This window comes from Alosa alosa, chromosome 4, assembly GCF_017589495.1.
Source record: "Alosa alosa isolate M-15738 ecotype Scorff River chromosome 4, AALO_Geno_1.1, whole genome shotgun sequence".
Classification (NCBI taxonomy): Eukaryota; Metazoa; Chordata; class Actinopteri; order Clupeiformes; family Clupeidae; genus Alosa; species Alosa alosa.
Window position 1 is genome coordinate 28,183,466 of NC_063192.1, and position 25,323 is coordinate 28,208,788.

The 25,323-nt window shown below is 42.9% G+C and overlaps 2 protein-coding genes across 2 annotated transcripts in view; both read right to left on the bottom strand.

Annotated features, from left to right (window-relative positions):
* The window catches only part of atp2b3b (ATPase plasma membrane Ca2+ transporting 3b), a 40,354-nt gene extending 34,926 nt beyond the window's left edge, over positions 1-5,428 (bottom strand). The window contains 1 exon segment of the mRNA XM_048240424.1: positions 5,075-5,428. Coding sequence (XP_048096381.1) covers positions 5,075-5,306 — 232 coding nt within the window. The 5' untranslated portion in view covers positions 5,307-5,428.
* Positions 5,429-20,858: 15,430 nt separating this feature from the next.
* ccnq (cyclin Q) lies at positions 20,859-24,042 on the bottom strand. The gene is made up of 5 exons (XM_048240425.1): positions 23,564-24,042; positions 23,226-23,409; positions 22,975-23,107; positions 22,583-22,801; positions 20,859-22,098 (listed from the first exon to the last, which is right to left on the bottom strand). Exons 1-5 carry the CDS (start codon positions 23,676-23,678, stop codon positions 22,009-22,011), a joined length of 741 nt encoding a protein of 246 aa, XP_048096382.1. The 5' UTR covers positions 23,679-24,042; the 3' UTR covers positions 20,859-22,008.
* Positions 24,043-25,323: the final 1,281 nt, after the last annotated feature.

Here is a 25,323-nt window from a genome sequence, read left to right on the forward strand (position 1 = left end):
GAACTGTGAAGTAGCTTGCCACGCACTCGCTGAGTCGAGTCACCAGGACCTCAGAGGAATGCCAAGAGCACTGTTGCTCTTTATTTCTCACTCAACATGCACATAGATTGTTAGTGCTGTAGCCTGCCAGTGTACTGTGTGTGGTTCCAGTGCACACTCACTGCAAACAGCTCTAGATGAGCAGACATGGTCAGACTGCAGTGCTATTTGGACATTTCCAACCTGACTTCGTGCTAGTAACAGGTGTCTGGAGTCAGGAGAGCTAACTGTTACACCCAGTTTGAGCAAAGTTTGGGAAGATTAAGTGTGCTTGTGCTTGTGTGTGTGTGCGTAAGTGTGTGTGTGTGCGTGTAGGTGTGTGCATGTGTGTGTGTGTGTGTGTGATGGAGGGGTGGAATCCACCTGAGGAAGATGAGTAAAAAATGCTGAGTGGTCCTGGCTGCGCCTCCCTCCCTCCCTCCCTTTGAAGAATCTCATTTTCTCTCTCTCTCTCTCCCTTTACTCCTATTCTCCTTCTCCCTCTCTCCCTCTCTCTTTCTCCCCCACTCCCTCTCTCTTCCCCTCCGTTCACCATCTCCCCTTGATGTGTCCTTGACAATGCGGCAAGTAGCTCCGGCTTTCCTTCTGACTGCCTCCCTCCCTCTCTCCTTCCCTCCTTCTCTCTCTCTCTCTTCCCTCCTTCTCCTCTCTCTTCCCTCCTTCTCTCCCTCTCTCTTCCCTCCTTCTCTCCCTCATCTCCTCTCTTTCTTCTTCCCTTCTTCTCTCTCCTCATTTCTCCTTCTCTTTTTCTCTCTCTCTCTCTCTCCTCTCTCTCTCATATGCTTTCATACTGCAGTGTAGGAGGTCAGTGGTGTGTTAAGGTTTGATTGACTGACAGCTCGGGTCCACACCCTTTATTGGGGATCGTGTTACCAGAGGAGAGGTGCTGATGTGATTGGTTCCCTCTCCAGTCCGAGCGTCCCACTGCTTATTTACCAGGAGAAGGTGCTGCGGGTGATGAAAGGAGTCCTAATGCACCTCCATTTACAGAACCTCATCTTCACAGTGTCAGTTTCACTCAGCATCACTTGGTCACCATCATCTCTCCCCCTCTCTCCCTCTGTCTGTCTAGTTCTCTCTCTGTCTCTCACTCTCTCTCTCTCTCTTCTCTCTCTCTCTCAAACACTCTCTCTCTGTCTCTCTCTCTCTCTCTCTCTCCTGCTCTCATGCTTTGTCATGCTTTGCAAACATACACCACCCAGAAAAATCTGTCAGACAGCCAGAAGACACACCAATAAAAACAACAAAGGACAAATAAATTAGAAGTCTCTCTTCTCTCTCTCTCTCTCTCTCACACACACACACACACACACACACACACACAGGCATGCACACATACGAACACACACACAAACACATACACACACACACACACACACACAACACAACACAACACACCACAACACAACACACACACACAACACACACACACACACACACACACACACACACAACACACACACATACACACGAACAAACAAAGTACTTCAGAAATACACAAGCATTCGGCCATCACAAAACCATAGCAACCAAACTCCTTAAAAGGACAACTTTTTGGACAATTAGCTAATTTGTCGTCCATAGTTAGATAAGTTAGATAGCGGAACTACTGGAAATGGGTAACACCAGTTAGCCTGTATAGCTATAACATCAGCCAATAGCTATAATGACTAGCTCATATAGCTATAGCTAAAAGGAGCTATGTTCTAACTGGTACAACTCCGGTCGGAATTATGCTATTAGAGTAACAGTGTCACACTGGGTTATTACATGCACAGAGAAGAGAAGGGCAAGCATTCTTTTATCTAACTCTGGGGTACCCACCAAATAAGTTTATTTCCCAAAAATAGGGCTTGTTGCCTTGTTCCTTCAAAGACCACCAGTAATACTGTATGTAGGCCTACACCTTGAAGACCATATATACCTTTATAGATCAGTACTATCACACCTTGAACACACAATACAATACACACACCACCAGTCTCACTCCAACACCAGTAACACACACCACCAGTGACGTAAGGGTACACCTTTAAAAGACCAAGAGAACACAATCAGATGTGCCCCACCACCTATGGCTACACTGAATCTTACAATAATGAGGCCCTGTCTCTGTTTGTATTATATAATATTTTTAATATTTCTGCACAGCAATGTACCAATGACAATACAACAGAGGCACTAGGTGGAAGGCAAGTTTGCTTACAAAACCAGGGAGGGTAAAGTCATGCTATGCACTGATTCCACCTTGCACCCTTAACTCAGGTGACTGCAACTAACCATCTCATCTACCTGTCTGAAGAGTTCCTAATTAGAATCACCTGGTTTAGTGATGGTGGTTTCCTTTTGAGAAGGAGGATACCAACCCTCAGCCAAAATGTAGGGATCTGGTCCAGGTTGCCCGTCAAGAACCCCTCAATCCCATCCCTCCTCCTCTGACAACAGAGTGCTGTTTACCTTAGTATCCTCCTTCTTCCTACACCCACTTTACACCGACAGCTCCAGTAGCCTAGCAACCCAACAGGGAACTTGCACAGAGTGGGAAGCTGGCCGAGGAGACAAGGTTCATGGATACAGAGAAAGAGAGGGGGCCATGAGAGCTGTGGTGAGAGTGTGAGAGAGAGAGAGAGAGAGAGAGAGAGAGAGAGAGGACCGGGAGGAAGACAGCCAAGAAGGAAGAGAATGACCAAAATAAAGAAGAGAAGGGCAAGCATTCTTTTATCTAACTCTGGGGTACCCACCAAATAAGTTTGTTTCCCAAAAATAGGGCTTGTTGCCTTGTTCCTTCAAAGACCACCAGTAATACTGTATGTAGGCCTACACCTTTGAAGACCATAACACGCATACCTTTATAGATCAGTACTACTCACACCTTGAACACACAATACAATACACACCACCAGTCTCACTCACACCACCAGTAACACACACCACCAGTGACGGGTACACCTTAAAAGACCAAGAGAACACAATCAGAGATGCCCCACCACTTATGGCTACACTGAATCTTACAATAATGAGTTGCCCTGTCTCTGTTTTATTATATAATGTTTAATATTTCTGCACAGCAATGTACCAATGACAATACAACAGAGGCACCAGCGGGAAGGGGCAAGTTTGCCCTAAAACCAGGGGAGGGTAAAGTCATGCTATGCACTGATTCCACCTTTGCACTTAACTCAGGTGACTGCACTAACTATCTCATCTACCTGTCTGAAGAGTTGTTCTAATTAGAATCACCTGGTTTAGTGATGGTAGGACTTTTGAAGCGAGGATACCAACCTCAGCTTAAAATGTAGGGATCTGTCCAGGTTGCCGTCAAGAACCCCTCAATCCGCATCCCTCCTCTGACAACAGAGTGCTGTTTACCCAGTATCCTCCTCTTCCTACACCCACTTTGCCACCGACAGCTCCGTAGCCTAGCAACCTAACAGGAACGCTTGCACAGAGAGTGGGAAGTTGGCCGAGTGAGACAAGGAAGAGAAATGGTGGATACAGAGAAAGAGAGGGGGCTAAGTGGAGTGGTGTGGTGAGAGAGAGAGAGAGAGAGAGAGAGAGAGAGAGAGAAAGGACCGGAGGAAGAGAAAAAAAAAGCTAAGAAGTGAAGAGAATGACTGAAGAAAAGAAAGAATAACAAGAATGTCTAGGAATGAATGACAAACAGAGAGAGAGAGAGAAAGAGAGAGCTAGAGTGAGAGAGAGAGAGAGAGAGAGAGAGAGCTAGAGGGAGATATATAGAGATATAGAGAGCTAGAGTTATATATATAGATATATAGAGCTACACATATTAATTCTAGAGGTCATTACATTTTTGCTCGCAGAGAGATTTATTTATATATATAGAGATTTTAGATATATATATATATATAGAGAGCTGGGTTTCTATATATATATAGATATAGAGAGAGAGAAAGACAGAGAAAGACCAGAGAAGATTGTGGATAATATAGAAAGATGGGAGAGATAAAGAGGTTATAGACAGTCAGAGAAAGACAGAGGACAGAGAACGAGAGAAACGAAAGATAGGGGAGACAAAGAGAGCAACAGAGAGACAGAGTGAGAGAGCGACATGGGGAGAAGAGAGAATGAGAGAGGAGTAAAAGAGAGAGAGAGAGAGAGAGAGGGGAGAGGGGCAAGGTGAATTCTCTGTGGGTGTCGCTCCTGTCAGGCCCCACATAAGTGTCTGTGAAGCCGAGCCGCAGGGTGCCTGGTCCCCGCACACGGCACATTTATCTGGCCTGGCCCTCTGTCAGTCAGCCAGCGGTGCAGTCAGGACCACTTTACAGCGACACACCAAGACAAGCCCAACACCCACACCCACACCCATCTACACTAAGATAAGATCCAGACTTTTAACAGTGAGGAGGACTGTTGAGATAATAAAACAAAATCGAGACTGAGAGAAGAATTAATGTGCATGCAAATGAACCGATGAACACTACAAAGCAATGAAGAACCACATACATAAGTTACATTTTTCTGTGTGTTTATCAGTACATCTATAATATATATACATATATATATCTATAACAGGTGATTTTGTTTCATCCCCGCCCTGCTGTTAGAGGATCGGCTGTTGACCAACGTCAGTTAGTAAAAGAGCGGGAAAATGGAATTCTATTTAGCCACAAGATCAGCATGCGGGTTATTTATCAATAGACGACAAAAAAGTTCATACATTCATACAAGTTTTACATTTATTGTCACGAAGAGACCTAAGACTTTGATCTTGAGACCAAGAGCAGGCTCCAGAATCTCAACCCTGAATTGAGCATACAGGACATTCATCTCAACTTCTCTCTAACCCCACACACTACAGTACAGGCAGAAGACCATTGATGCAGTCGCTACATTGCACAAAACGTCAGAGGAAGCAGACATACAGTACAGACAATCTGTCCAGACTGATAGACAGATCAATTGAAAGAAAACAATAGATAGATGAATGTGTGTGTAGTGTGTATGTGTGTGTGTGTGTGTGTGTGTGTGTGTGTGTGTGTGTGTGTGTGTGTGTGTGACCCTGTGCGGGCCTTACCTTCAGTGGTGGAGGACTTGAGTCGCTGGCAGAGCCCTTCCGTGTCTCCGTAGCTCTCCTGGATCTTCTGCAGCGCCTCTGGCCCCCGAAGCTCCATCAAATCTCGCAGCTCGTCCAGAGTCACCCCAAAGTCCTCCGTGTGGTTGGCCTCCGCACCTCCGCCTCCGCCCCGCTTTGGGTAGAACTCCACCGTACTGTTGGCCATGTCGCCCATTGTCGCTGTTGTCGACATTTTCTCTTTTTAAAATTGGGAGGATTTTCCCTTGGTTCAATATGAGGAACTGTATCCCTGATTGTGTTTAGGGCCGTTTTAAGGTTTTTTGTTTTTTTCTTTAAAAAAAAAAAAAAAAAAAAAAAAAAAAAAGCTAAGAGAATGGGTCAGGTATTAATAAAAAGGGAGATCTCTGGAATAAAAAAAACTTTTCTTTTGTTCTCCCACCCCCCACACCTCTCCCTCCTTCAGTGACTCCCTGCCTCTAGCTCTCCATGTGAGGAGCACAAGCAAGGAGGACAGGACGGCTAGCTGGACTCCTTTTTCTCCTCGTCCTTTTCCTTTTTCTCTCTAAATGGAAGACTGCTGCCTGCGCCAGTCTACCCCCCTCCCCAGAGGGTCAACAGTCTGATGGATCAGGGTGCACCCAATCCATCAGGAACCAAAGTGGGGGAGACAGGCAGGGGCACAGGCAGAGGCAGAGGTAGGGGAGGATTAAACAGGGCAAGGAGAGGGACGACTGACGATCAATTTAAGGCCGGAGAATTTGGCTCTTGGGAGAGGTCAAGAAGTCGCCGATTAGGGATGAGCGTGTGTGGTTTTATGGCACTGGTGAAGTAACCTGCAAAAAGAGAGGAAGAAAGAAGAGAGAGAAAGAGAGAGAGAGAGAGAGAGAGAGAGAGGGAGTGTTTATTACTTTCACAGTATGGACATTTTTTTTATTAATGAAAAAAGAAGGGAAAAAAGCAACCAAACTTTGGACTCAAAACCCCAATCTTTCAAATCTTTCTGTCTCTGGTGCTTTTAATTAAAGGCAGAATGAGGCTCAGTACGGTTAATTAAATATTACATAGGCATTAACGTAGCGGATTGCAGTATTACACAGGGTCATATTCAGGCCACAGCTAACTTCCTCTTTGTCTTCCCCTCATTTGCTCGGTATCACGTCATTTCCTCCCTTCTGCCTCATATTATCTCTGTTTCTGACTCCATTGGGTAAGTCACAGTCAAGAGGAATGTGTTTTAAGGCCATCACACTGGTGTATGATTCCACTGGGTTCAGAATTCAACATAGAGGAACCTTCAAAAACAGAATGATTAACCTTTAAGGGTTAAGATAAAAGGTATGATTCCACCAGTAACATAGAGGAACAAAAGGGACGAACGCTGAGACAAACTAAAATCTCAGCATTAACAGAGAAGAGATGAGGCAAATAAATAACAAAACTGAAGTGCAAATAAATAATAAAAAAAAACTGCCGCTTTACATAAAAAAAAAAAATATAATGTCAACAGCACATGGTTGTTATGGCAACGTAGCAATACACTGGACTCCAACAAAGATGTTTCAGCCTTTCGTCTGTCTCTCTCTCGTTCTCTCTCTCTCTCAACATTCTCCCATTCTCTATCTCCTTATCTGGTGGTGTTACCTCTCTCTCTTACATGAACATACGGGTTTATAAGTATCTCCTTTTCTGTCACAGTCTTCTCACCACACACTCACTGCACATCTCTCTCTCTCGCTCTCCTGTATGACTATGTGTGAAATAGAGTGTGGAGATGTGTGTGTGTGTGTGTGTGTGTGTGTGTGTGTGTGTGTGGTGTGTAAGTATGCATCAGTGTCTCTCCATTCTAACGAAGAGTATTCATTTATGAGTGAGTCACTCAGAGAGTCAGGCCCTCTCTTAGGCGCTGACTCAGCCTCTCACCCTCTCATCCCTGACCCCACCCTTCTCAACTGCAGCATTGCACCCTGATCCAGGGGTGTGGAGGGGGCTTTTCAGCGCTGCACATCGCCTCTGCCCTGGCAAAAATGCTTGTGAAAAATGCTGTCAAAATACAGCAAGCCAGCTTGCCGAAAGCGCAAGTGTTGCTCCGACACATCAGGGACTTGCAGTGAAGACTTGTAACAACAAAGTCTTAGATGAGAAGCTTCAAAAGGCATTTACAGCGGAAAGCACTTCCAAAAAATGCTAATCTTATGCTAATGTTTGAGCATTAACAACACTTCTCTGGGCGCTACACTCTCAAGAACATTCTTATTGATGGCTTTTTTTTTTTTCAGGGGTAGTTCAGTAAACAGCTCAATTTCAGTGATAGATTGCTATTGTCATTTAAACTTAATGCTAGCCTTTGCCAATACACCTCCACCAAGCATCCTGCATCCCTGATGGCACGCACACCAATTAGCTCAAGTTGAAAGTGTGAGAGAGAGAGATAGAGAGACAGAACCAGCCTTACATAAATTTGCGTGGTGCTTATGTAATGCATCTAAAGTAACCAAGTACCTCTCCTTTTCACTCGAACCTACAAGTAGGTACACACTGACATTAACACACACACACAAACGCATCCATGGAAACACAAACAGTGCACCTACAAACACATACCCATGCAGACACACACACACAGAAACACACATGCACGCACGTGCACACACACACACACACAGAAATATAGACAAACGCACACACCCACACACGCACATATGATATATATATTATTTTCATAGAAAATACCATAATAATAATTAAATAAATGATTTAACTGAGTTACTACAGGGAAGCAAATATTAACCAATGCTTTGATCGCTACTTCAACGGTTACTATTTTACTTCATACATTAAGCACAGAACCTTCACAGGCAACATTGGGACATGCTTCTCTGCACCTGCCGTTATGACTTCTGGAGTCCCACTGGGGTCTATTTAGGGCCCTTTTCTCTTCTCTCTGTTAGGTCAAATGATTTGTAAACATAATGTCGTATTTCATTACTAAGCAAATTATCTGCTATTATATCTAAATTTGTCCCTTGGTAACCAATGCTCTATTAAAAGGCTCAATGGCTATCAAGGATATCAAAATGCCAGTAAAACTGCTATTCTATTTGGTCCTCCCAAACCAACTGAGGGCCTGAGGGGAATCCTGGGCCCCCAACCCCATTTATTAAACCACAGGTCAATAATCTTGCAGTGCTTTTTGATCCAGAAGTGAAATTTGACAAACAAGTCAATGCTGCTGTTAAAGGCAGCTTTTTCCAGCTAAAAACAATACATTGCTACCTTGTTATAGCCGGTGCCTAGTGTGTATGTGTGTAGTGCAATAAAGAAATCGGTTACATCGCAAGGCTGCGAGCTATGGCTGCGAGACTTTCTGTCTTTGAGGCCGCCAGCCCGCCGGCCCAAAGTTGCAACGGTGGTTTTTCCAATCACAGGCGCTAGGGGGAAGCGAGATGGCCACCATTCAACCCGAAAAAAGTCATATAGCCATTTCAATGCCTTCGAAGCTTCAGTTAAGGTAAATTAAGCTAAAAAACCTGCATAGTTCCCCTTTAAAATATAGAATCCAGTACAAAGTGGCATTGACTGCTTTTATAGCATTAAATGGTCATGCTCTAGGTTATGTAACAAACATGTTAAACCTATACACCCCATCATGACCATAATGGTCTGCATCGCAAGCACACCTGGACACATCACGCTCGCATTTCACACAGAAAGGCGACCGTGACAGTGTCCATTCACTGCACCTTTTGAACCACTGTCTACCTCAAATCAGCATCATCTAAGACTGCTTTTAAATACTTGCGAAAAACTCATTTCTTCCCACCTGCGTTCAACAGCTATTGAGTCATGGGAGCTGTGGATGGAGATTCTATTTGTATTTTGTCTGGAGGTACTTTTAGTTTTTTTGTCTGGAGGTATTAATTGGAGTTGGAACCAACTCATTTTTTTTTATTGTGAAGCACATAAGACACATATGAAGACACATGTAAATGTGCTATATAAATTACATTTACTTACTTACCTACTTACGTCAGGCATTAAGAAATGTCTTAGAAACATCTTGGTGGAAATGTGGGTAGAAATGATTGTTATATATATATTCACTGTTTGAAAACTTTAAAAAAGCAGTTTGCTGAGCCTTTCAGGAATCACAGTAGAAAAGCTGCAGTGTTTTATGGAAAAAAGAAGAAATATTAAGATGGAGACCAAGATGAAGAATACGAAGAAGAAGAAGAGGAAGAGGATGAGGAAGAGGAAGATGAAGAAGAGGAAGGCAAAGAGGAAGAGGAGGAAGAAAGAGAAAAGCTGCAGAGGCTGTAGGCTGATGAGTCAATGCCCAGCTCCTTTCACTCTGGATCTCATATGGCAAGTTCTGATGCAGCCTCACACAAGAGTGGCCCTCACTGAACACCGACACACTCGCAGAGTGAGGACGGTGTCATCACACTGACAAACTCCCAACTGAACAAAACACACTCCGACTGTGTCTCTGGAGACATGCAACATGTCGACACTCCTAAAGCTTAGGAACAAAAACGGGTTCTATAAATGAACCTTTAATCCGAATCAGAATTGTGACACACAGAATTTAGATTTGCCAATTGGTGACAGCTCTCAAGCAGTATACAATAACACCCAAGAAAATGTAAAAGGTTCCCCTAAGAACAATGTCATAAAAGCTCTCAGAATTTGCATAAACAGCAGAGAGCATAAAAGAACAGTATGGCAGCGTACTTAAAGAAAGCTTTTTATTTATGCCACTAACATTGTTGTCACTACTACTGCGTTTCAGCATCAGCTGAACGTGTCACATTTCTACGACTTCGTCTTGGTGTGCATGCATGAAAGTGTTTGGAAGGATCCAGCGACGAGTTTCTAACAGGCTTAAAATAGCACTAATGAGAGAGGAGTTCTAGCAAGCGCTAGTCAACTCACACCCGTTTAATCCAGGCAGACATAAGGCATCTTATGGAATTAAAATCTTGACATTAATTCGCTGTCAGAATGCGATTCTCTGGCCTGAAATGTTCCCAGAGAAGAAAGACTGAGGTGACTGGCTTCTGATAGGCTGTTTCTCAAAATGGAACAAAGGAAGAAAGAGAGAATACAGAGGAGAAGAAGAAAGAAAAAAAATAACAAATGACGTCCATACCTCTGCGACTAAGATTTCACACATCGAATAGCTTCAGACATTATTTTTCCCTGGGATGATGGATTTTCAGACTACATAACACCCTTCATTTCAATGTGTGCGTGTGTGTATCTGCACCTGTGTGTTTGTTTGGTGTGTGTGTGTGTGTGTGTGTGTGTGTGTGTGTGTGTGTGTGCGTGTGTGTGTGTGTGTGTGTGTGTGCGTGTGTGTGTGGATGTGCACACAGAGAGACAAAAACTCATTCTACCACGAGCCTCCCTCCTCACCTTGCGGTGGCTGAAGCAACTGCAAAACAAATCCATTTCAAAGCTGGACTGACAGGGCTTCGTACCGGTGAGGAGGCAGGCAAGCAGACAAGACAGTAATGAATTATTGTCACACCAAGTCAAAATAAAGGCAATTCCTGTTCATTTGCACTGAGTTGAACAGACACAGTCCCCATAGACTGCAGAACACACACACAAACACAGACACAGACACACACACACACACACACACACACACACACACACACACACACACATACATGGTGTAGTGTCATGTAGGGAGCCTTCAGTTGACTGGGTTAGTGTTTCTTATCGCACTCGGCTGTGCCAGATTTCCTTCAGCTCTTCAAGGTTTCTAGCAGGTTTTTTCTTTCAGTGTATTCTAATCTCGTAAGTCTCCATTCAGCTTTAGTTCTATGGGGTTTACTTTGTAAATAATGCAGGTTTGATGGAGAGTGCACTGTGTTTGAACTCTCTTTCTGATGTGCTTTGTATCAACAAGACGAGAACCAAGAAATATTTGCATACTTTTTGACTATCCTTACCTTGTATATGTACATATATAAGTGTGTATGCGTCATGTGTGTGTGTGTCTGTTGTTCTAATTAAAGGCACATTTCGAATGACTTCATCATGCAACATGCACCGATATGCCCACACGCTATGCACAGTCGAGTGCATCCTTGCACACGGACAGGGACGGTTCGCACTAGATGAGACGCTCGGCAAGGCAGGGCGCCAGGCGTCCTCACATCAACAGTTACTCGCGTTTTTCACGGCCACTGTAAAATATTCACATCTTTGGATTTGTTTGACACCCTGTCCTCCCCAAAAATTCATCGATTTCTCCCTGCCTCTTCCATTCGTGTCACCCGTCATCCCTTTCTTTTTCAGTCTCTCTGCCCCCCCCCTCTCTCTCCATAATCCCTCCATCTCCTCCACCCTCGCTGCAGTGGCCTGTATTCATTACACGGGTTCCAGTATTTCAGGAAAGCTCCGCATGGCCTGCACTGGCGTATTAGTCTGTGGGGAGTAACCTAAGCCCTGCAAACTCGCAGGCATCAAAACCAGGCGCCTGAGACAGGTCTCTGGACAACACAGGAATTTCTGGGATGTTGTATCACTTCTTAGGGCACAGATAGGGAGGCCTCGCTCATGGTCCTGGCAGTACACTCAAAGTGAAGCTGTACATCTCTCAAGGCTGAGTCCTCTGCCACACCCATAGCTATCGAGGGTGCAACAGGGTGTGTCCTATGCAAATGCCTCCGTATGTATGCAGATGGATGAAGATGCAGTTGTACACTCTTAAACGTATGTGTTAGAAACAACACAAACTGTGTTGTCTCTATCTGGACATGGAGATGGGTTGTGTTATTTTCAACAAATTCGTTTTAAGAGTGTAGGTTTGCGCTAATCTGCCCATGAGGCTCTATCCACCTCTTCCGTTGCTTTCAGATTCCATTATCAAACAAATAGTGATTTATCATCAGTTATAAAGATGTAGCATCCACCATAATTATCCATTGTAATTTTCATGATTCTGTCATGACAATATAATAATGCTGTAATGCTACCAAAGCAACTTTAAAAAGAAAGGTAAATTAGGAGTATTAAAAAAGATAACATATTCTGACTGAGTGTTTGAATATGATTCATAACAAAATGACAAAAATGACTTTTGACAATTGATACAAATAGACTCAGATCTATCAAAATGACTAAATATGTCATGGCTGTTTGTGTGTATCATATTGTCATAACAGATGAGTCAAAGGAAAAAATAAGACTCTTCAAAAGTATGCATATATTTGTGTGTGTGTGTGTGTGAGAGAGAGAGAGAGAGAGAGAGAGAGAGAGAGAGAGAGAGAGAGAGAGAGAGAGGGTGGGAGGGGGGGTGACTCAGTTTTCAGTGAAGGAATTTTAATGGGCGAGGAGGAGAGGGCTCCGACGGTGAGGCACAGTTTTAGTGATGCATCTACTGGGTCACCTCAATCCAACCCTGCATTTCAAACACACAAACTAGGACAATGTGTGGACCACAACTAGGCCACCAATTCTTGCTCTTCAAGATCACATTTTCAAGAAAGTTCCAATCTGGGCAATCAGCATATGAGCTGAGAGATTGAGGGTGCACATTTCAGCATTCAATATTTACAAAAGACTAACACAGTTAGGGGCCTCTGCTTCTCTCTCTCCCTCACACACACACACACACACACACACACACAAATAAATATTTGGACATTCTTTATCTATTGCTCAGGGAACCGCATAAATGCCATTTTCTGCTATGTCTGTATGCACAAGGCTTCCATGCCAGTTAAGAGCTGCCCATATTTCTCCCTCTGTAATAGCTATAGGGAGGAAAGGCATGAAATATTGCTAACAAGTGTTTTCAGTCAATAATGACAAAAACTGCATAAAAGCAGTGAAGGTCTGTTAAAGGATGTGTGTGCTAAGTAGCTTTGTTTTTCATCATATGTTATATCAATTTACAAGTTTACGTAGCCTACCACTGCTGTAATTAGGCATATTTAAAATATCAATTTTAATTTTATAGCACCTTAACACCCGTTCAAATGATGTAAACCAATTGTCACAGTGGTCCAGGATTGACGATCGTATTTAAGTGCCCAATCACAGGCGAGTATCGATTACGGACATACGGTCATCAAGCAGGATCAAAGCATCTTCTCACACCCGTCCCCCGCCCCACTCAAATGCACTTGCAGTTGTGCTCAAAGTAGCCTATCCGAGGCACCAGATACAATGATTGGGTTAAATTTGGCCTTGTGTTTGGCCTGTTTATAAGTATTAATCACTTTACACTGTGTGTGTGTCATTTCATGGATTCCTGTAGCCAATGATGCTTCCCAAAATAAAATGACCTTGGTCACCTTCACAAGGCGATTGTCTCTCAACATTAAAACATATCTAAACTGCTTCGAATTTCAAACCACACTCCTTAGCTTGTTAGGAAATCCACAATAATAATTCAAATTGATGGTAGATGATAAGGACGAGAGGGTACAGACAGGCTTTTCAGCTGGTGTGCGCCACTTCCATCCGGTAAGCGCAATGCCCCTTCCGCAAGGTTACCGGTGTGGATAGTTGGAGCATCACCTCGCTTGCTGTTGCTTCTCCTCTCGCTCTGGGTCTTTATCCCGTCATCCACAAACACATAAGCTAAACCATTACAGGTGGAAAATGTAGGCTACCTCAGGTGGTTATGATGAAAGTCGACTAAGGACCATTTCGATTATAAGAAACCCATTTAACAATAGTCATTCCAACCGTGCACGAGAAGGAATAAACCCATTTATTCTGGGGGTTAAATAATAATAGAACCAGTACCAGAAACAAATGTATCCTGACCGATCTACCGTCACAACAAAATGACATTGTAATGACAGATGTGCCTAGAGACTTTGTTTATACTATAGCCTACAGGAAAGATAGTCCTTTATAATTTTACTTAAACATATTATTTATCTGTTCTGCTGCTACACTGCAGCAGTTTCACGAGATTGGCATCTATCACTAATCCTGATAAAGATAAAACATTAGACGGGATTTCTAATCATTTGGAAAAAAAAAAAAACATCCTATTCTCTAACCACAAAAACAATAACGTGTAAACAGACGGCTCAACGGAAATAAACTACGGAATCTATCGACTATACATACTTTTTAAATGTAAACCACATGTGTAGAATCTAGTCTGGGGTAAATACCAAAAGCACCGACTCACCAGGCCATGCTCCAAGGACATCAGCGAGGGATGCAGGAAAATGGAAAATCCAGTAATCTTCTCTTTAGAAATGAAAATGAAAAATATCGACATCTGCCGAAAATACAGCACTTGCTGTTACACGGTGGCACTTTATAATCGCGATATTATGTCGCTTTAGTAATGTTGATGAAATTTCTGATCCTAAAATAATGCAGTTGTTGCCTGGTTAGACTGGGCTTCTGCAGAAAAAAAATAAGAGATGGAGACATCGTATAAAGGTGACTGTCCCAAAGCACGTGAAAATTACGGGGTTGTTTAATAGGCTGTTGAGATCAAAACAAAAGAACGGCCAGACTTTCAAAATCTTAAAGAAAAACAGACTGTTGAAGTGGGTGATGCGATATTTTGGATTTATATGCGATGAGATGAGGACCCCCTCGCTGAGTCGGGCGCTGAGGACCTCGGACGCAGCATCCGCGCGGGCTGCTATGCGCGGATGGAGAGAACAGGGAAGGGAGGGTCTCTCTCTCACTCACTCACTCACTCACTCTCCTCTCTCCCTCACTCTCTCCACCCCTGCCTCAGCTTCATCCTTTAAGTCCCTCCCTCTCTGTCCTCTGACTGTGCGATCACGTCAGCAGGCGCGCCACCTCACAACCGCCCCTTTTCAATATAGCGAGCGAGATGAAAGCTAATGCATGTGTGAAGTTCAACAGAGCCGAACCATCACCTCCACGACACTGCTTCACGGAGAAAGATAAGTTCAAAATAAATAGGTGCGTCAATAACATGTGAATATTCACGTCACAACATAGCCTAGTCGAGCCTTGTAAGCAATATGAAAAAATCGCTATAATGTAAAAGGGCATTCCCTCCAAATACTCAGGAGCCTTTGATCCATTATTACAGTGTACAGTGTAGTAGGCTAATTATGTAGTGTGCCTCAGACCAATGAAACATGGCCTGACCCTGACTACTTCTCCCATTGGAGGCATTTGTGATGGGTTTTTATTCAGGTACCCCCTCTGTCTGCATACCGTAACATTTATTCCTGCAGGCGCCCTTGCCCCCTAACAACCAGACAGGTCAGACCTCCCTGGCATCTGGGATCATGCATGCAGGGTTTAAATGTACTAGTAATGCCAGGGGTCTTGAAAGGCCTAGCGTGTTGCTGCTGCCACGCCAACCTTCATATGCAAAGATGCACACCTGCACAAACCACCACACACACACACACACACACACACACACAAACAATATACCAGGAAATAAAGCAAGTAGTTTTTTTCCCCCCTGTAAGACTGATGTCACCATATGACAGGGAAAACATATAGAAGAGGAATCATATATTGTGTATTGCTATCTGGTGTGCGATTTACGTAAGCAAACCTTGCAATTTAGCACCTTCTGGAAGATGATGAATTCTGCATGGAAATTTCATATTTCATCATATGCAAACGCCAAACATGCAACCACATTTAGCACTGAAAACACATCACACACATGCACGCACGCAAACACATCAACACAGACTGAAGGGAACCTTCACATGAGGTATGCATTATTTACAGGTAGGTATAGAAAAAGACATAACTAACTCCTCCATCCAAGTCCCTATACCTTGTGCTCTCTGTATTTCCTCTCCCTCTCTTCTTCCTTATCTCTCTTCTTCTATCTATTCCTCCATCTCTCTCTCCTTCTCCCTGTATCCACCCCAGGGAGAGTGCATTAGCCGTGGAAGGAGAGCTGTCCGATCAGAGCCAGGGCCTGAGATGAAAGTCTGTGGGCTGCTGCCATTCACCACATGGGCCACCACCACAGTCCACTCACTGACACTCCCATTGCCAGACGAGGCTCCTCCGGCTCCTTCTCCACTACCATGGGACACAGTGCTTTTAGCCCTTTCCTTCTGCATCATTTTGCAATATCCACACTGTTTGAGTACTCCAGCAAATAGTTCTGAACTGTTTACGTCGACTCCACTGCAACTACTTAGGTGTATTGAGGCATAACACACTCAAAGAATCAGTGACACTGTATTTGCTCTTGGCATACATGGTGTGCCATCTTTGCATTAATATATATACAGCAAAAAATTAAGAGACCACTGCACATTTTTCTGATGTCATCCTTTTAATATGCATGTTGTGTGTGATGTCTGTATGCTACTGAGACCCCCTGAATTTCCCCTTGGGGATCAATAAAGTATCTATCTATCTATCTAATATGACTGTCATCTCATTCGAATGTCACTCAGCAACCGTAGGGTGACATCAGAAAGAAAAATGTGCAGTGGTCTTTTATTTTTTCCCATTTATATATATATATATATATATATATATATATACATATAAAGTAAGCCACTTTCCATATGACTATTGTTAAGACCCTTGTATTGCACTGATAGATTTAAATGTGTTTTTTGCCTCAAATGTCTCTTTCGTGTGCTATAATTAAAGCGGATAGTTTACCTCATCATCCTGCATCTTTCTTCTCTGCAGAAGCCCCCTATCCATCACCTGCTTTTTTTCTCTTTCTTTCCTGAAAGTTGATTGATTTGGCGTCAGCCCAAACTACTGGCAGTGATTCAGGCTTCTGAGGTGAGAAAGAAACCACTTCGTTCACAACGTTTGCCCAGTCGGTTTCAAGCCCTCAGCGTTGACAAGTGATGAAAAGCTCACGGGCGAAGAGGGAGAAGTCTGTGAGCAGGAGAAGAGTGATTAGAACTCATATGTCCTATCTCATATGTCCTATCTCATTTTGTCCTACTCATTTGTCCTACTCATATGTCCTACTCATATGTCCTATCTCATTTGTCCTATCTCATTTGTCCTACTCATATGTCCTACTCATATGTCCTATCTCATTTGTCCTATCTCATTTGTCCTATCTCATTTGTCCTATCTCATATGTCCTATCTCATATGTCCTATCTCATTTTGTCCTATCTCATATGTCCTACTCATTTTGTCCTATCTCATTTGTCCTATCTCATTTGTCCTACTCATATGTCCTACTCATATGTCCTACTCATATGTCCTATCTCATTTGTCCTACTCATTTGTCCTATCTCATTTGTCCTACTCATATGTCCTACTCATTTTGTCCTATCTCATTTGTCCTACTCATATGTCCTACTCATATGTCCTACTCATTTGTCCTATCTCATTTGTCCTATCTCATTTGTCCTATTCATTTGTCCTCTCATTTGTCCTACTCATTTGTCCTACTCATTTGTCCTATCTCATTTGTCCTATCTCATTTGTCCTACTCATTTGTCCCCATTTGTCCTATCTCATTTGTCCTACTCATATGTCCTATCTCATTTGTCCTATCTCATTTGTCCTACTCATTGCCACGATCAACCAAGATAAACTCTCTGTTGAGTGGACACACACTTATTTTTTGTTTGTTTGTTTATTTGAGTGTTTTGTCCTCCCCTTGAGTTAAGAAACAAAACAAAAAGAAAACAACCCCCAAATGGCCCGTGTGAAGCTGGTGAAGCGAAAACATGGCAGAGACAATAAAGGGAACTTTAAAAAGCCATGCAGGGATGGCAGAGAGGGGGGGGGGGCACCCAGCAAAGGAGCTAAGCATCGTTTTGGATTGTGATCTTAACAAACAGGTGAAGAGAGAGAGAGAGAGAGAGAAAATATTCCAAGAGACAACGGGGTAGCACAACAAGGCTCAGCCTGGAAGAGGCTGAGAGGAGTGACGTCAGAGAGGGAATTCAACGGCGGAGTCGAAACTTGAAACGGACTGCGGGAACCACATAAGACACGAGACAGCACACAGAACGCAGGGAGTGCAAGAGGAAGAAGTGAGAAGAATATGGCAGACTGGAGTTGGAACGGGAGACAGGGCAAACTTGCACTTTCAATCCCAGCCCAGCTTTACTGGGCACCCTTCTCCTTTACTGAAGAACATGCTGATGTTTTATTGATGGAAGTGAATGTGGCTGCACATGTACCCTCTCCATAATTCATCATGCCCGGCATTAGGACACATGCCGTACTCACTGCAGAAGGGGGAGGGAGACAGAGAGAGAGGCGAGATGGTGTGCATATGGTTGGTGCGTGCATGCTTGTGAACTGGTACATGAGAAGCCAGAAATATCACATTGGATTCACATCCAGAATGATATTACAACAACTGTACAAGAAGGTCCAGCATGTCCTTAGGAAAATAACAAATGGCTCCAACAGCAAGTCAGAATGTGCCAGCATCAAACTATCCTCATTCTATCCCTCTCTGAACTTCAATGATGGTGAAGAGGCTACTGTACTGTACTGCAGAGATGGGTTGTGGTGTACCACAAAACCACACTCATTGCATTCATGCTTATAAGTACCAAGGGCTGTTGATATTTTTAGCTCTTTTGGAACTCCACATGCAAGTCTAGACATTCTCTCTTGTTTCTGATTTTAATTTGGTCTAACACTGAAAGCACACTTTCAAATTCATTTAATTTCAACACTGAGGAAAAAATTATGGGATTTCAAGTATTCTCACACACCACTCTGCAGAGGAATAAGTAATTTAAGATGCTTAGCCTAGTTCACAAAGCGGCGTCATCCAAGGAGATCCTGAATAAAAAAGAGCCCTGAACAGTATCATGAATTGGCGGCTTTTTGGCTTAAAACTGTTTGCTTTCCGTGCTAGGAAGAAGAATACTGTGGAATGTGGCGTGAACGAGCTTTAGAACTCTGGTTGGGTATATTAGATGAGAAATTAGATGAACTGCTAAATCACCCAATACACTCTACTAAATCATTTAAATACACTCTCCCAAATGATTGGAATACACTCATCAGAATGATGCAAAAACCATTAGGCATAATGACAGGCCTTTGTGTAAATCTAGAGATGACCTTTATATGATGCTGTTTTCCTCCTGATTAACTACTAGTAATCTTGCATGCTTTTCCCTACATACTGTTATAATGTGGTGTATTGGTATCAATGGTCTTACTCGTCTAAATATATTTAAGTTAAAATGACCAAAAAAAAAACGGCCGTTACTACACATGTGAGGGGTGCGATCACTTTAAGGGATGTGCCCTCGCTAAAGCATTAAGCAAAGCTGCATTCACACCCATTTAATGTATTATTCAAAGGGTGTGACTCAAAGGAGGTGATGAAGATTTATGTCCACCGTCACGGAACTCGGACAACAAGTAGAAACCCTGTGCTCCCATTTCCTGGATGGCAGTTAAAGGCACACTATGTAGGTTTTTTAGCTTAATATGCTAGTTTTTTAGCTTCAGAGTCATTGGAATGGTTATATGACTTTTTTCGGGGTGAATGGTGGCCGTCTCGCTTCCCCCTAGCGCCTGTGAGCGGAAAAACCACCCTTGTAACTGTGGGCCGGGGGGCCGACGGCCTCAGTGTCAGGAAGTATAACGAGTGTAACGAATTGCTTTACTGCATTCAAATACACATACACGCCAGGCACCAGCTAGAAAAAGGTATCGAAGGAGTTTCTCAGACATTCGTCATGACAGAGCCAGCGAAAAAGAAGCAAAAACCGAGAAAACAGAAAGAAAATTGCCAATACTGCATAGTTTACCTTCAAGGGATCAGCTGGCACTGTTACATTTTTTCCTTTACGTATATTTTTTTGGGCTTTTATGCCTTTAATTGCCAGGATAGTGGAGGATGACAGGAAGTCAGTGGGAGAGAGAGCTGGGGTGGGATCCGGATAGGACCACGGGGCGGGAATCAAACCCAGGCCGCCGGCATAGGGTGCAGGTGCCCCAGCCAGTCGCGTCCCTGCGGGGGCCTAATTTTGCTCTACAATAAGAGTGCTATTCTTATAACTACAGCCTAGGGCTGGGCGATATATCGATATAAAAGATATATCGATATATTTTAAAATGCAATATGGAATTAGACCATATCGCATATATCGATATACTTCAAATTTGCGCCGTGATCCTTGCTCCACACAAGCCGCTGACCGGAGCTCTCTGCACTGCTCCCCTCTCTGCACTGCTGTGAAACTGCACGCTACTTTTCTCATATAAATATATTTATTTCAGAAAAAGATTGGCCTATTTTATTTTATAGGCTACTTTTATTTAAGATATTTTTTTTATTTAAATGTGCACCTTACGGAGCTTTGATTTAAAAAAAAAGGCACTCCAGTTTTATGTTTACTTTTTATTATTATTTGAATAGTGAGTTTTCAATAAAACTACTCATATTTGATTGAACATTTCATTTTACAGCTATAACTTTGCGGAAAAAATATCGGGATATATATCGTATATCGATATTCAACCTAAATATATCGGGATATGACTTTTGGTCCATATCGCCCAGCCCCACTACAGCCATCACAAAGTACAATTGACACTTACCAATAAAATACTACCCGTCATGATAAAAAACAACAGACAACAGATATGTTTTGCAAATGAGTTTGCGTTAAACCTAACAAAAGTGCTATGCTTTGAGGTAAAACTTGACTGACTTTGCAATGACTTTGTGCTTTATAAGGTTTCCTCATCTACAGCACACATACGCAAGGTGCCATTTTTTTTTACGGAAAAGAATGTGCAAAAAGGGGAAGCGGAAAATCACAGCGTCCCCAAGGTCCACAGAGAAATCAACACAGAGATGAATTATGTAACAATTTTAAAGACGTCCACCATTTTAATGCAATATACTTTTTTGTAAACTTCAGCAAATTGCTCCTCAGAATCCGGCAGTCATCTGTTCTGAGTGTGTTCAAACAAACTCCAGTGTTCATAGACAGTCTCTGACACTCTAATTAGGAGACAAAGTAATAAAATAATGGCGCAGACCAAGCTACAACAGTTACAGTCAATCAATACCTGGGCATGGATAGGTTATTTGATTGGCTACAGGGCTTAAATATCAAAAACCTAGGCTTGTTTATTAGCAGTATTCACATGAAGCAGGTGTCCCTTCACTCACATGTGCAGTAATATGCAGTTATTCTATCACACAATTACTTTTTTTACACTATAAAATGTTTCCTGGAATTATCCATGGAATTATCATGAGACAGTTCAAGAGGAAAGCTCATGTGTTTCTGCGTATTGGCCCATTTGAACCAATGGAGGAGGAACGGAACAGTTAACTCTGTGGTGAAATTCCCAAATGGCACATGGATTCCACTTCACTGTCATACATCTTAACAAAACCATAGGAGCCAACAGGGACTCTGTCTAACGGGAGTAGGCTGAGTGTAATTAAATAATGAACTATCAAAGAACTGTCCCAGATTCAGTCTCTTTTACCTTCATGTTCCCAGGCCGGTGCAGGGGACGGCTAGAGGCAACTCAAACGGTCATTTCTTTTCCCCTGCACCGACAAAAGCAACCCTCCACACACACACACTTCCCCTTCTCCTCTTCTCATAGATTATACGGAGTTAATGGCACAATACAAGGGGATGAAAGTGGGGCATTGGAGCTGGGAGACTGAGGGTACACCGCTCATAACGTGGGTGGAAGAGGGAGTCCCATACCTCACTACACAGAGGCAGTGATGCATTGTTCCACTGATGGAAACATGAGAAAAAGGTCCCGGTAATTTCAGCACAGCGGACAGATGTTCTGGTTGTGTTTTACAGCAATATCATATTCACATCAGAACCTGCTGAGATGCAGTGTTTACAGCAAATTTGCCTCCAAGTAGGGGTAACAGAATGTGTCAAAGGTGTTTCACATAAAAACTAACATTCAGAGTGATACCCTATCACTGTTGCGTTTCTTGATCTTCAGATGATGACTAGTGCACTCAGTAGTCCCCATTCTTCACATGCACTTGGCCTCCATGTCGTACAGCTGCAGTAGTTCTGACATGATGTCCTCAATTTCTCCCCGACTGATGTCGTCACACAGGGCCTGTAAAGAAACACCACACTAAGTCTAGGATCCAACATGTATAATAAGAAATGAAAAGTTAACTTCCAGGCAGCCCTAAGCAGCATAACAAAACCAGAGGGGCAGAGGGGCAATGTAAGCAAAAGTGGAACTAAATTTATTGGGCCACCCCGTGAGTCAGAGCCACTCCAAAATGTAATGTGTTGTTCCCCCCTGGCCCATGTAACACCTTTTTTATTAAGTCATGAAAATGGGACCGCTTGCTTACCTGTGAATTTGTCTCTTTCCATTGAACATTAGACTATTGTGATGTATAATTGTCAAAACAAGCCAAGGGAACTTTTTGAAAATGTCTTTTTGTAAATCTTCTGGCTACCAATAATAAAAAAAAGAAAATGGGTACGGTTGTTTTTGCACAATCGTACACACAAAAACAAAAAAAAAACCTGACAACATAACTTCCTGGGTCGAGGTAACAATGAGTCAACAAGCACAAAGCCCTCACCTGCCACCACTCCAGTTCTCCCGAGGGCATCTCCACTCCATAGCTCTGGATGGTCAAGTAAAGGACAGAGAGGGCAAGGTGTTGGGGTGGGTGCCGCACACACACCGAGCCGTGGTAACTGTCTTTAAGCAGAGCCCAGGCCGTTTCAGCTATGGGCGTACGAGACCAGGCATGGCGATTTAAGAGATTTCGCACAGAGACGAGGTAATGCAACAGATACTGGAAGGGGGGAAAAAAACATGGGATAATGTGGACTGCAATCACTGCACTGTCCACAGGAGGACTTCTCAAAACTTTTCAAGACTGACACTTTGAGGACTATTATGAAATACTCAAAGCTTCTTTAATATATAAAATGAATTATTCTATGACCAAAAGGCAGCAAACATTACCTTGTGAGGGTGCTGAAATGACACCACAAAGTTCAGCTGTCGCAGGATAAGAAGCTCACACTGGACCACACTATCCCTCAGCTCCCAGAACTTCCCATCCAGTTCCATGGGCTCACTACCAGGATGGAAGAACCTGCAATGGGGCAGGAGAATAAGGTATTTTTTTGGATAGGCCTAAAAAACGCTGTGAACGCTCTCAAAAGTATTTGGTCTGACTACAAGAAGGACATTATGGACCTCCTGTCAATTACCTGTAGCAGACATTGATGATGTCCCGAGTTCTTAGATGTTGTTCCTCGACTTTACCAGCTAGGTAAATGGAGGACATGGCAACCAGGTATGGCTCATAGACCTCCAGACTGGCTGTCCGAAAAAATCTGTGGTACAGAGTACATGCAGTAGCCACTGGCATGGACCGCATGCCCAACTTCACACCTGTACAACAGGTACAACAGGTAACATTGAAGAAGTCTTACGTTATTGTTTTAATTGCAGATTGGAAAATATTCGTCTACAATTAGGTAAGACAGATCTTATGCATAACTCCCATACAAACTTAAACAAAACTTCCATATTTAGTCAACGTTACCAGTTTCAATGATGAAGCGGCAGACTCGAAAATGTGTTTTGATTTCTTGGCTGACACCACTTTTTGCAGCATCTGCGACCTGACTCCTGCCTTGCGAGGTCCTTGCAACTTCCATTATATCTCGGTAGCCGCTTGAATCAAACTACCCATGTACAATAAAGTGCTCAGATGGTCTACTCAAATGGTCATCTACAACAACTACCTTTTTATTATTAGCATTTGGAGACAGAGCATCATCACACGTTAGCTAGTCAGCTTGCTGGGAATTTGCACTTGCACTAGTATAAGTAGTATACTGTATTTAGGTGGAATATCTTTTCACGTGAAATGGAAAATCTTGCAGTCAAGACCGTCAGCAGTCATAAACGACATTCACAGAGGCACTTCATGAAATTACGAGAGTTCACAACTAACAAAGCGTGGGTAAAGGCTAGCGGAAAATGACAAGAACTGCCAGAGGGCTCTGGAACTGCACAACATGTTGGCTGCTTCGTCACTTCCGATTTCTGGATGTGCGCAGCATCTCAAGTGTAATCTATCGCCATCTAGTGAATGCTAACACAATGTTCTACAGCCATTCTGTGGACATGTACCTAATTGAGACACCACATTGTCAATCATTTTGTTAATACTTTTTAACCACATCGATCTCAATAAAAATGTCGAGTTTTTGCCTGAAATTGCACTGTGCCTATTTACAAGGGCATTGTTCCCACCTCTTTTGGGGGTAGCACCAAAAGCGGAGGTACTCACACAGAGGGAGTTTTTCTTTCTGCTGGGGAACAGACCATTTTTGGATCACATTTAATTGAGACATAATAAAATTGAAAATCTGAGAATGCCAAAAGCACTATACAGATAGGACTTTTAAATCCAAAAAAATGTCAAATTTTTGTCCTTTTTGGATTCCTCAAAGAAAGTCAAAGCTTTGAAATAACATTACTATGCTACATAGCAATATGGTGCATACAATTGATTTAGAATGTTGGGGGGAGGTGGGGGGGGGGGGTAACCGTCCCGCCAGCGGGACACTGTTAAGGGATTAAAACAAAAATATCAAACAGCAGTGTGGAATGCTTCATGCTCTATTCAGACTTTATTTACTTTATCCATGCTTTACTCAGACACAGGCCTACCGCCTACATATTTAAAGAGGAATCTGACTCTTATCTTGGGAATAGTAGTCTATTATTCTGTTCACTCTGTTTCTAGGCCTAGCCTATTGTGACATTGTTGTGATATTGTTGTCCTGAGTCCTTTTAACCCTCACAATTGTGTAGGGAAAAGAGATATTATGACAGAACTAGTTTTGCGCCAAGAGTGACATTCTGAATTTGCTAAAGAAAAAGTAGTCATGGGCTACAACAAGTTAATGTATGACGTGATGTATTGTGAGAGGAACATTAGGTTTTTACTTTCTAGAGCAGCCAGGCCGCTACAGTGGTACACTCAGGGGGCATTTTTAAAATCATGCCTCCAGGGTGTAGCACTGCAGCTGCCTGGCTGCTTTTGCTGTTGGCTGCAGCAATTCGGTAGGGCCTACTCTTGATTCTCAATGTGTAATTCAGTTAAACCATTCTTACCACATATTGTAGCAAGGGTCTGGTACAATCATGGTCGCTAATCAACACGCAGCAGGATATATCCACAAGAAAAGGTTAGGTTAATCAACAAAAAAAGTTTTTGTGCATGAACTATAGCTATTGTATGGCAAATGAGAGCATTGAGCTGATGCATCAATGTTTGTTTTTAAGGTCTTG

What these genes read in the sequence shown, in the direction of transcription:
- ccnq (XM_048240425.1), bottom strand. Translation starts at nt 23,678, where the DNA reads ATGGAAGTTGCAAGGACCTCGCAAGGCAGGAGTCAGGTCGCAGATGCT. An exon ending in CCGCTTCATCATTGAAACTG is followed by an intron (nt 23,410 to 23,563) that starts GTAACGTTGACT and finishes CCTGTTGTACAG; the next exon opens with GTGTGAAGTTGGGCATGCGG. An exon ending in ATCATCAATGTCTGCTACAG is followed by an intron (nt 23,108 to 23,225) that starts GTAATTGACAGG and finishes GCCCCATTGCAG; the next exon opens with GTTCTTCCATCCTGGTAGTG.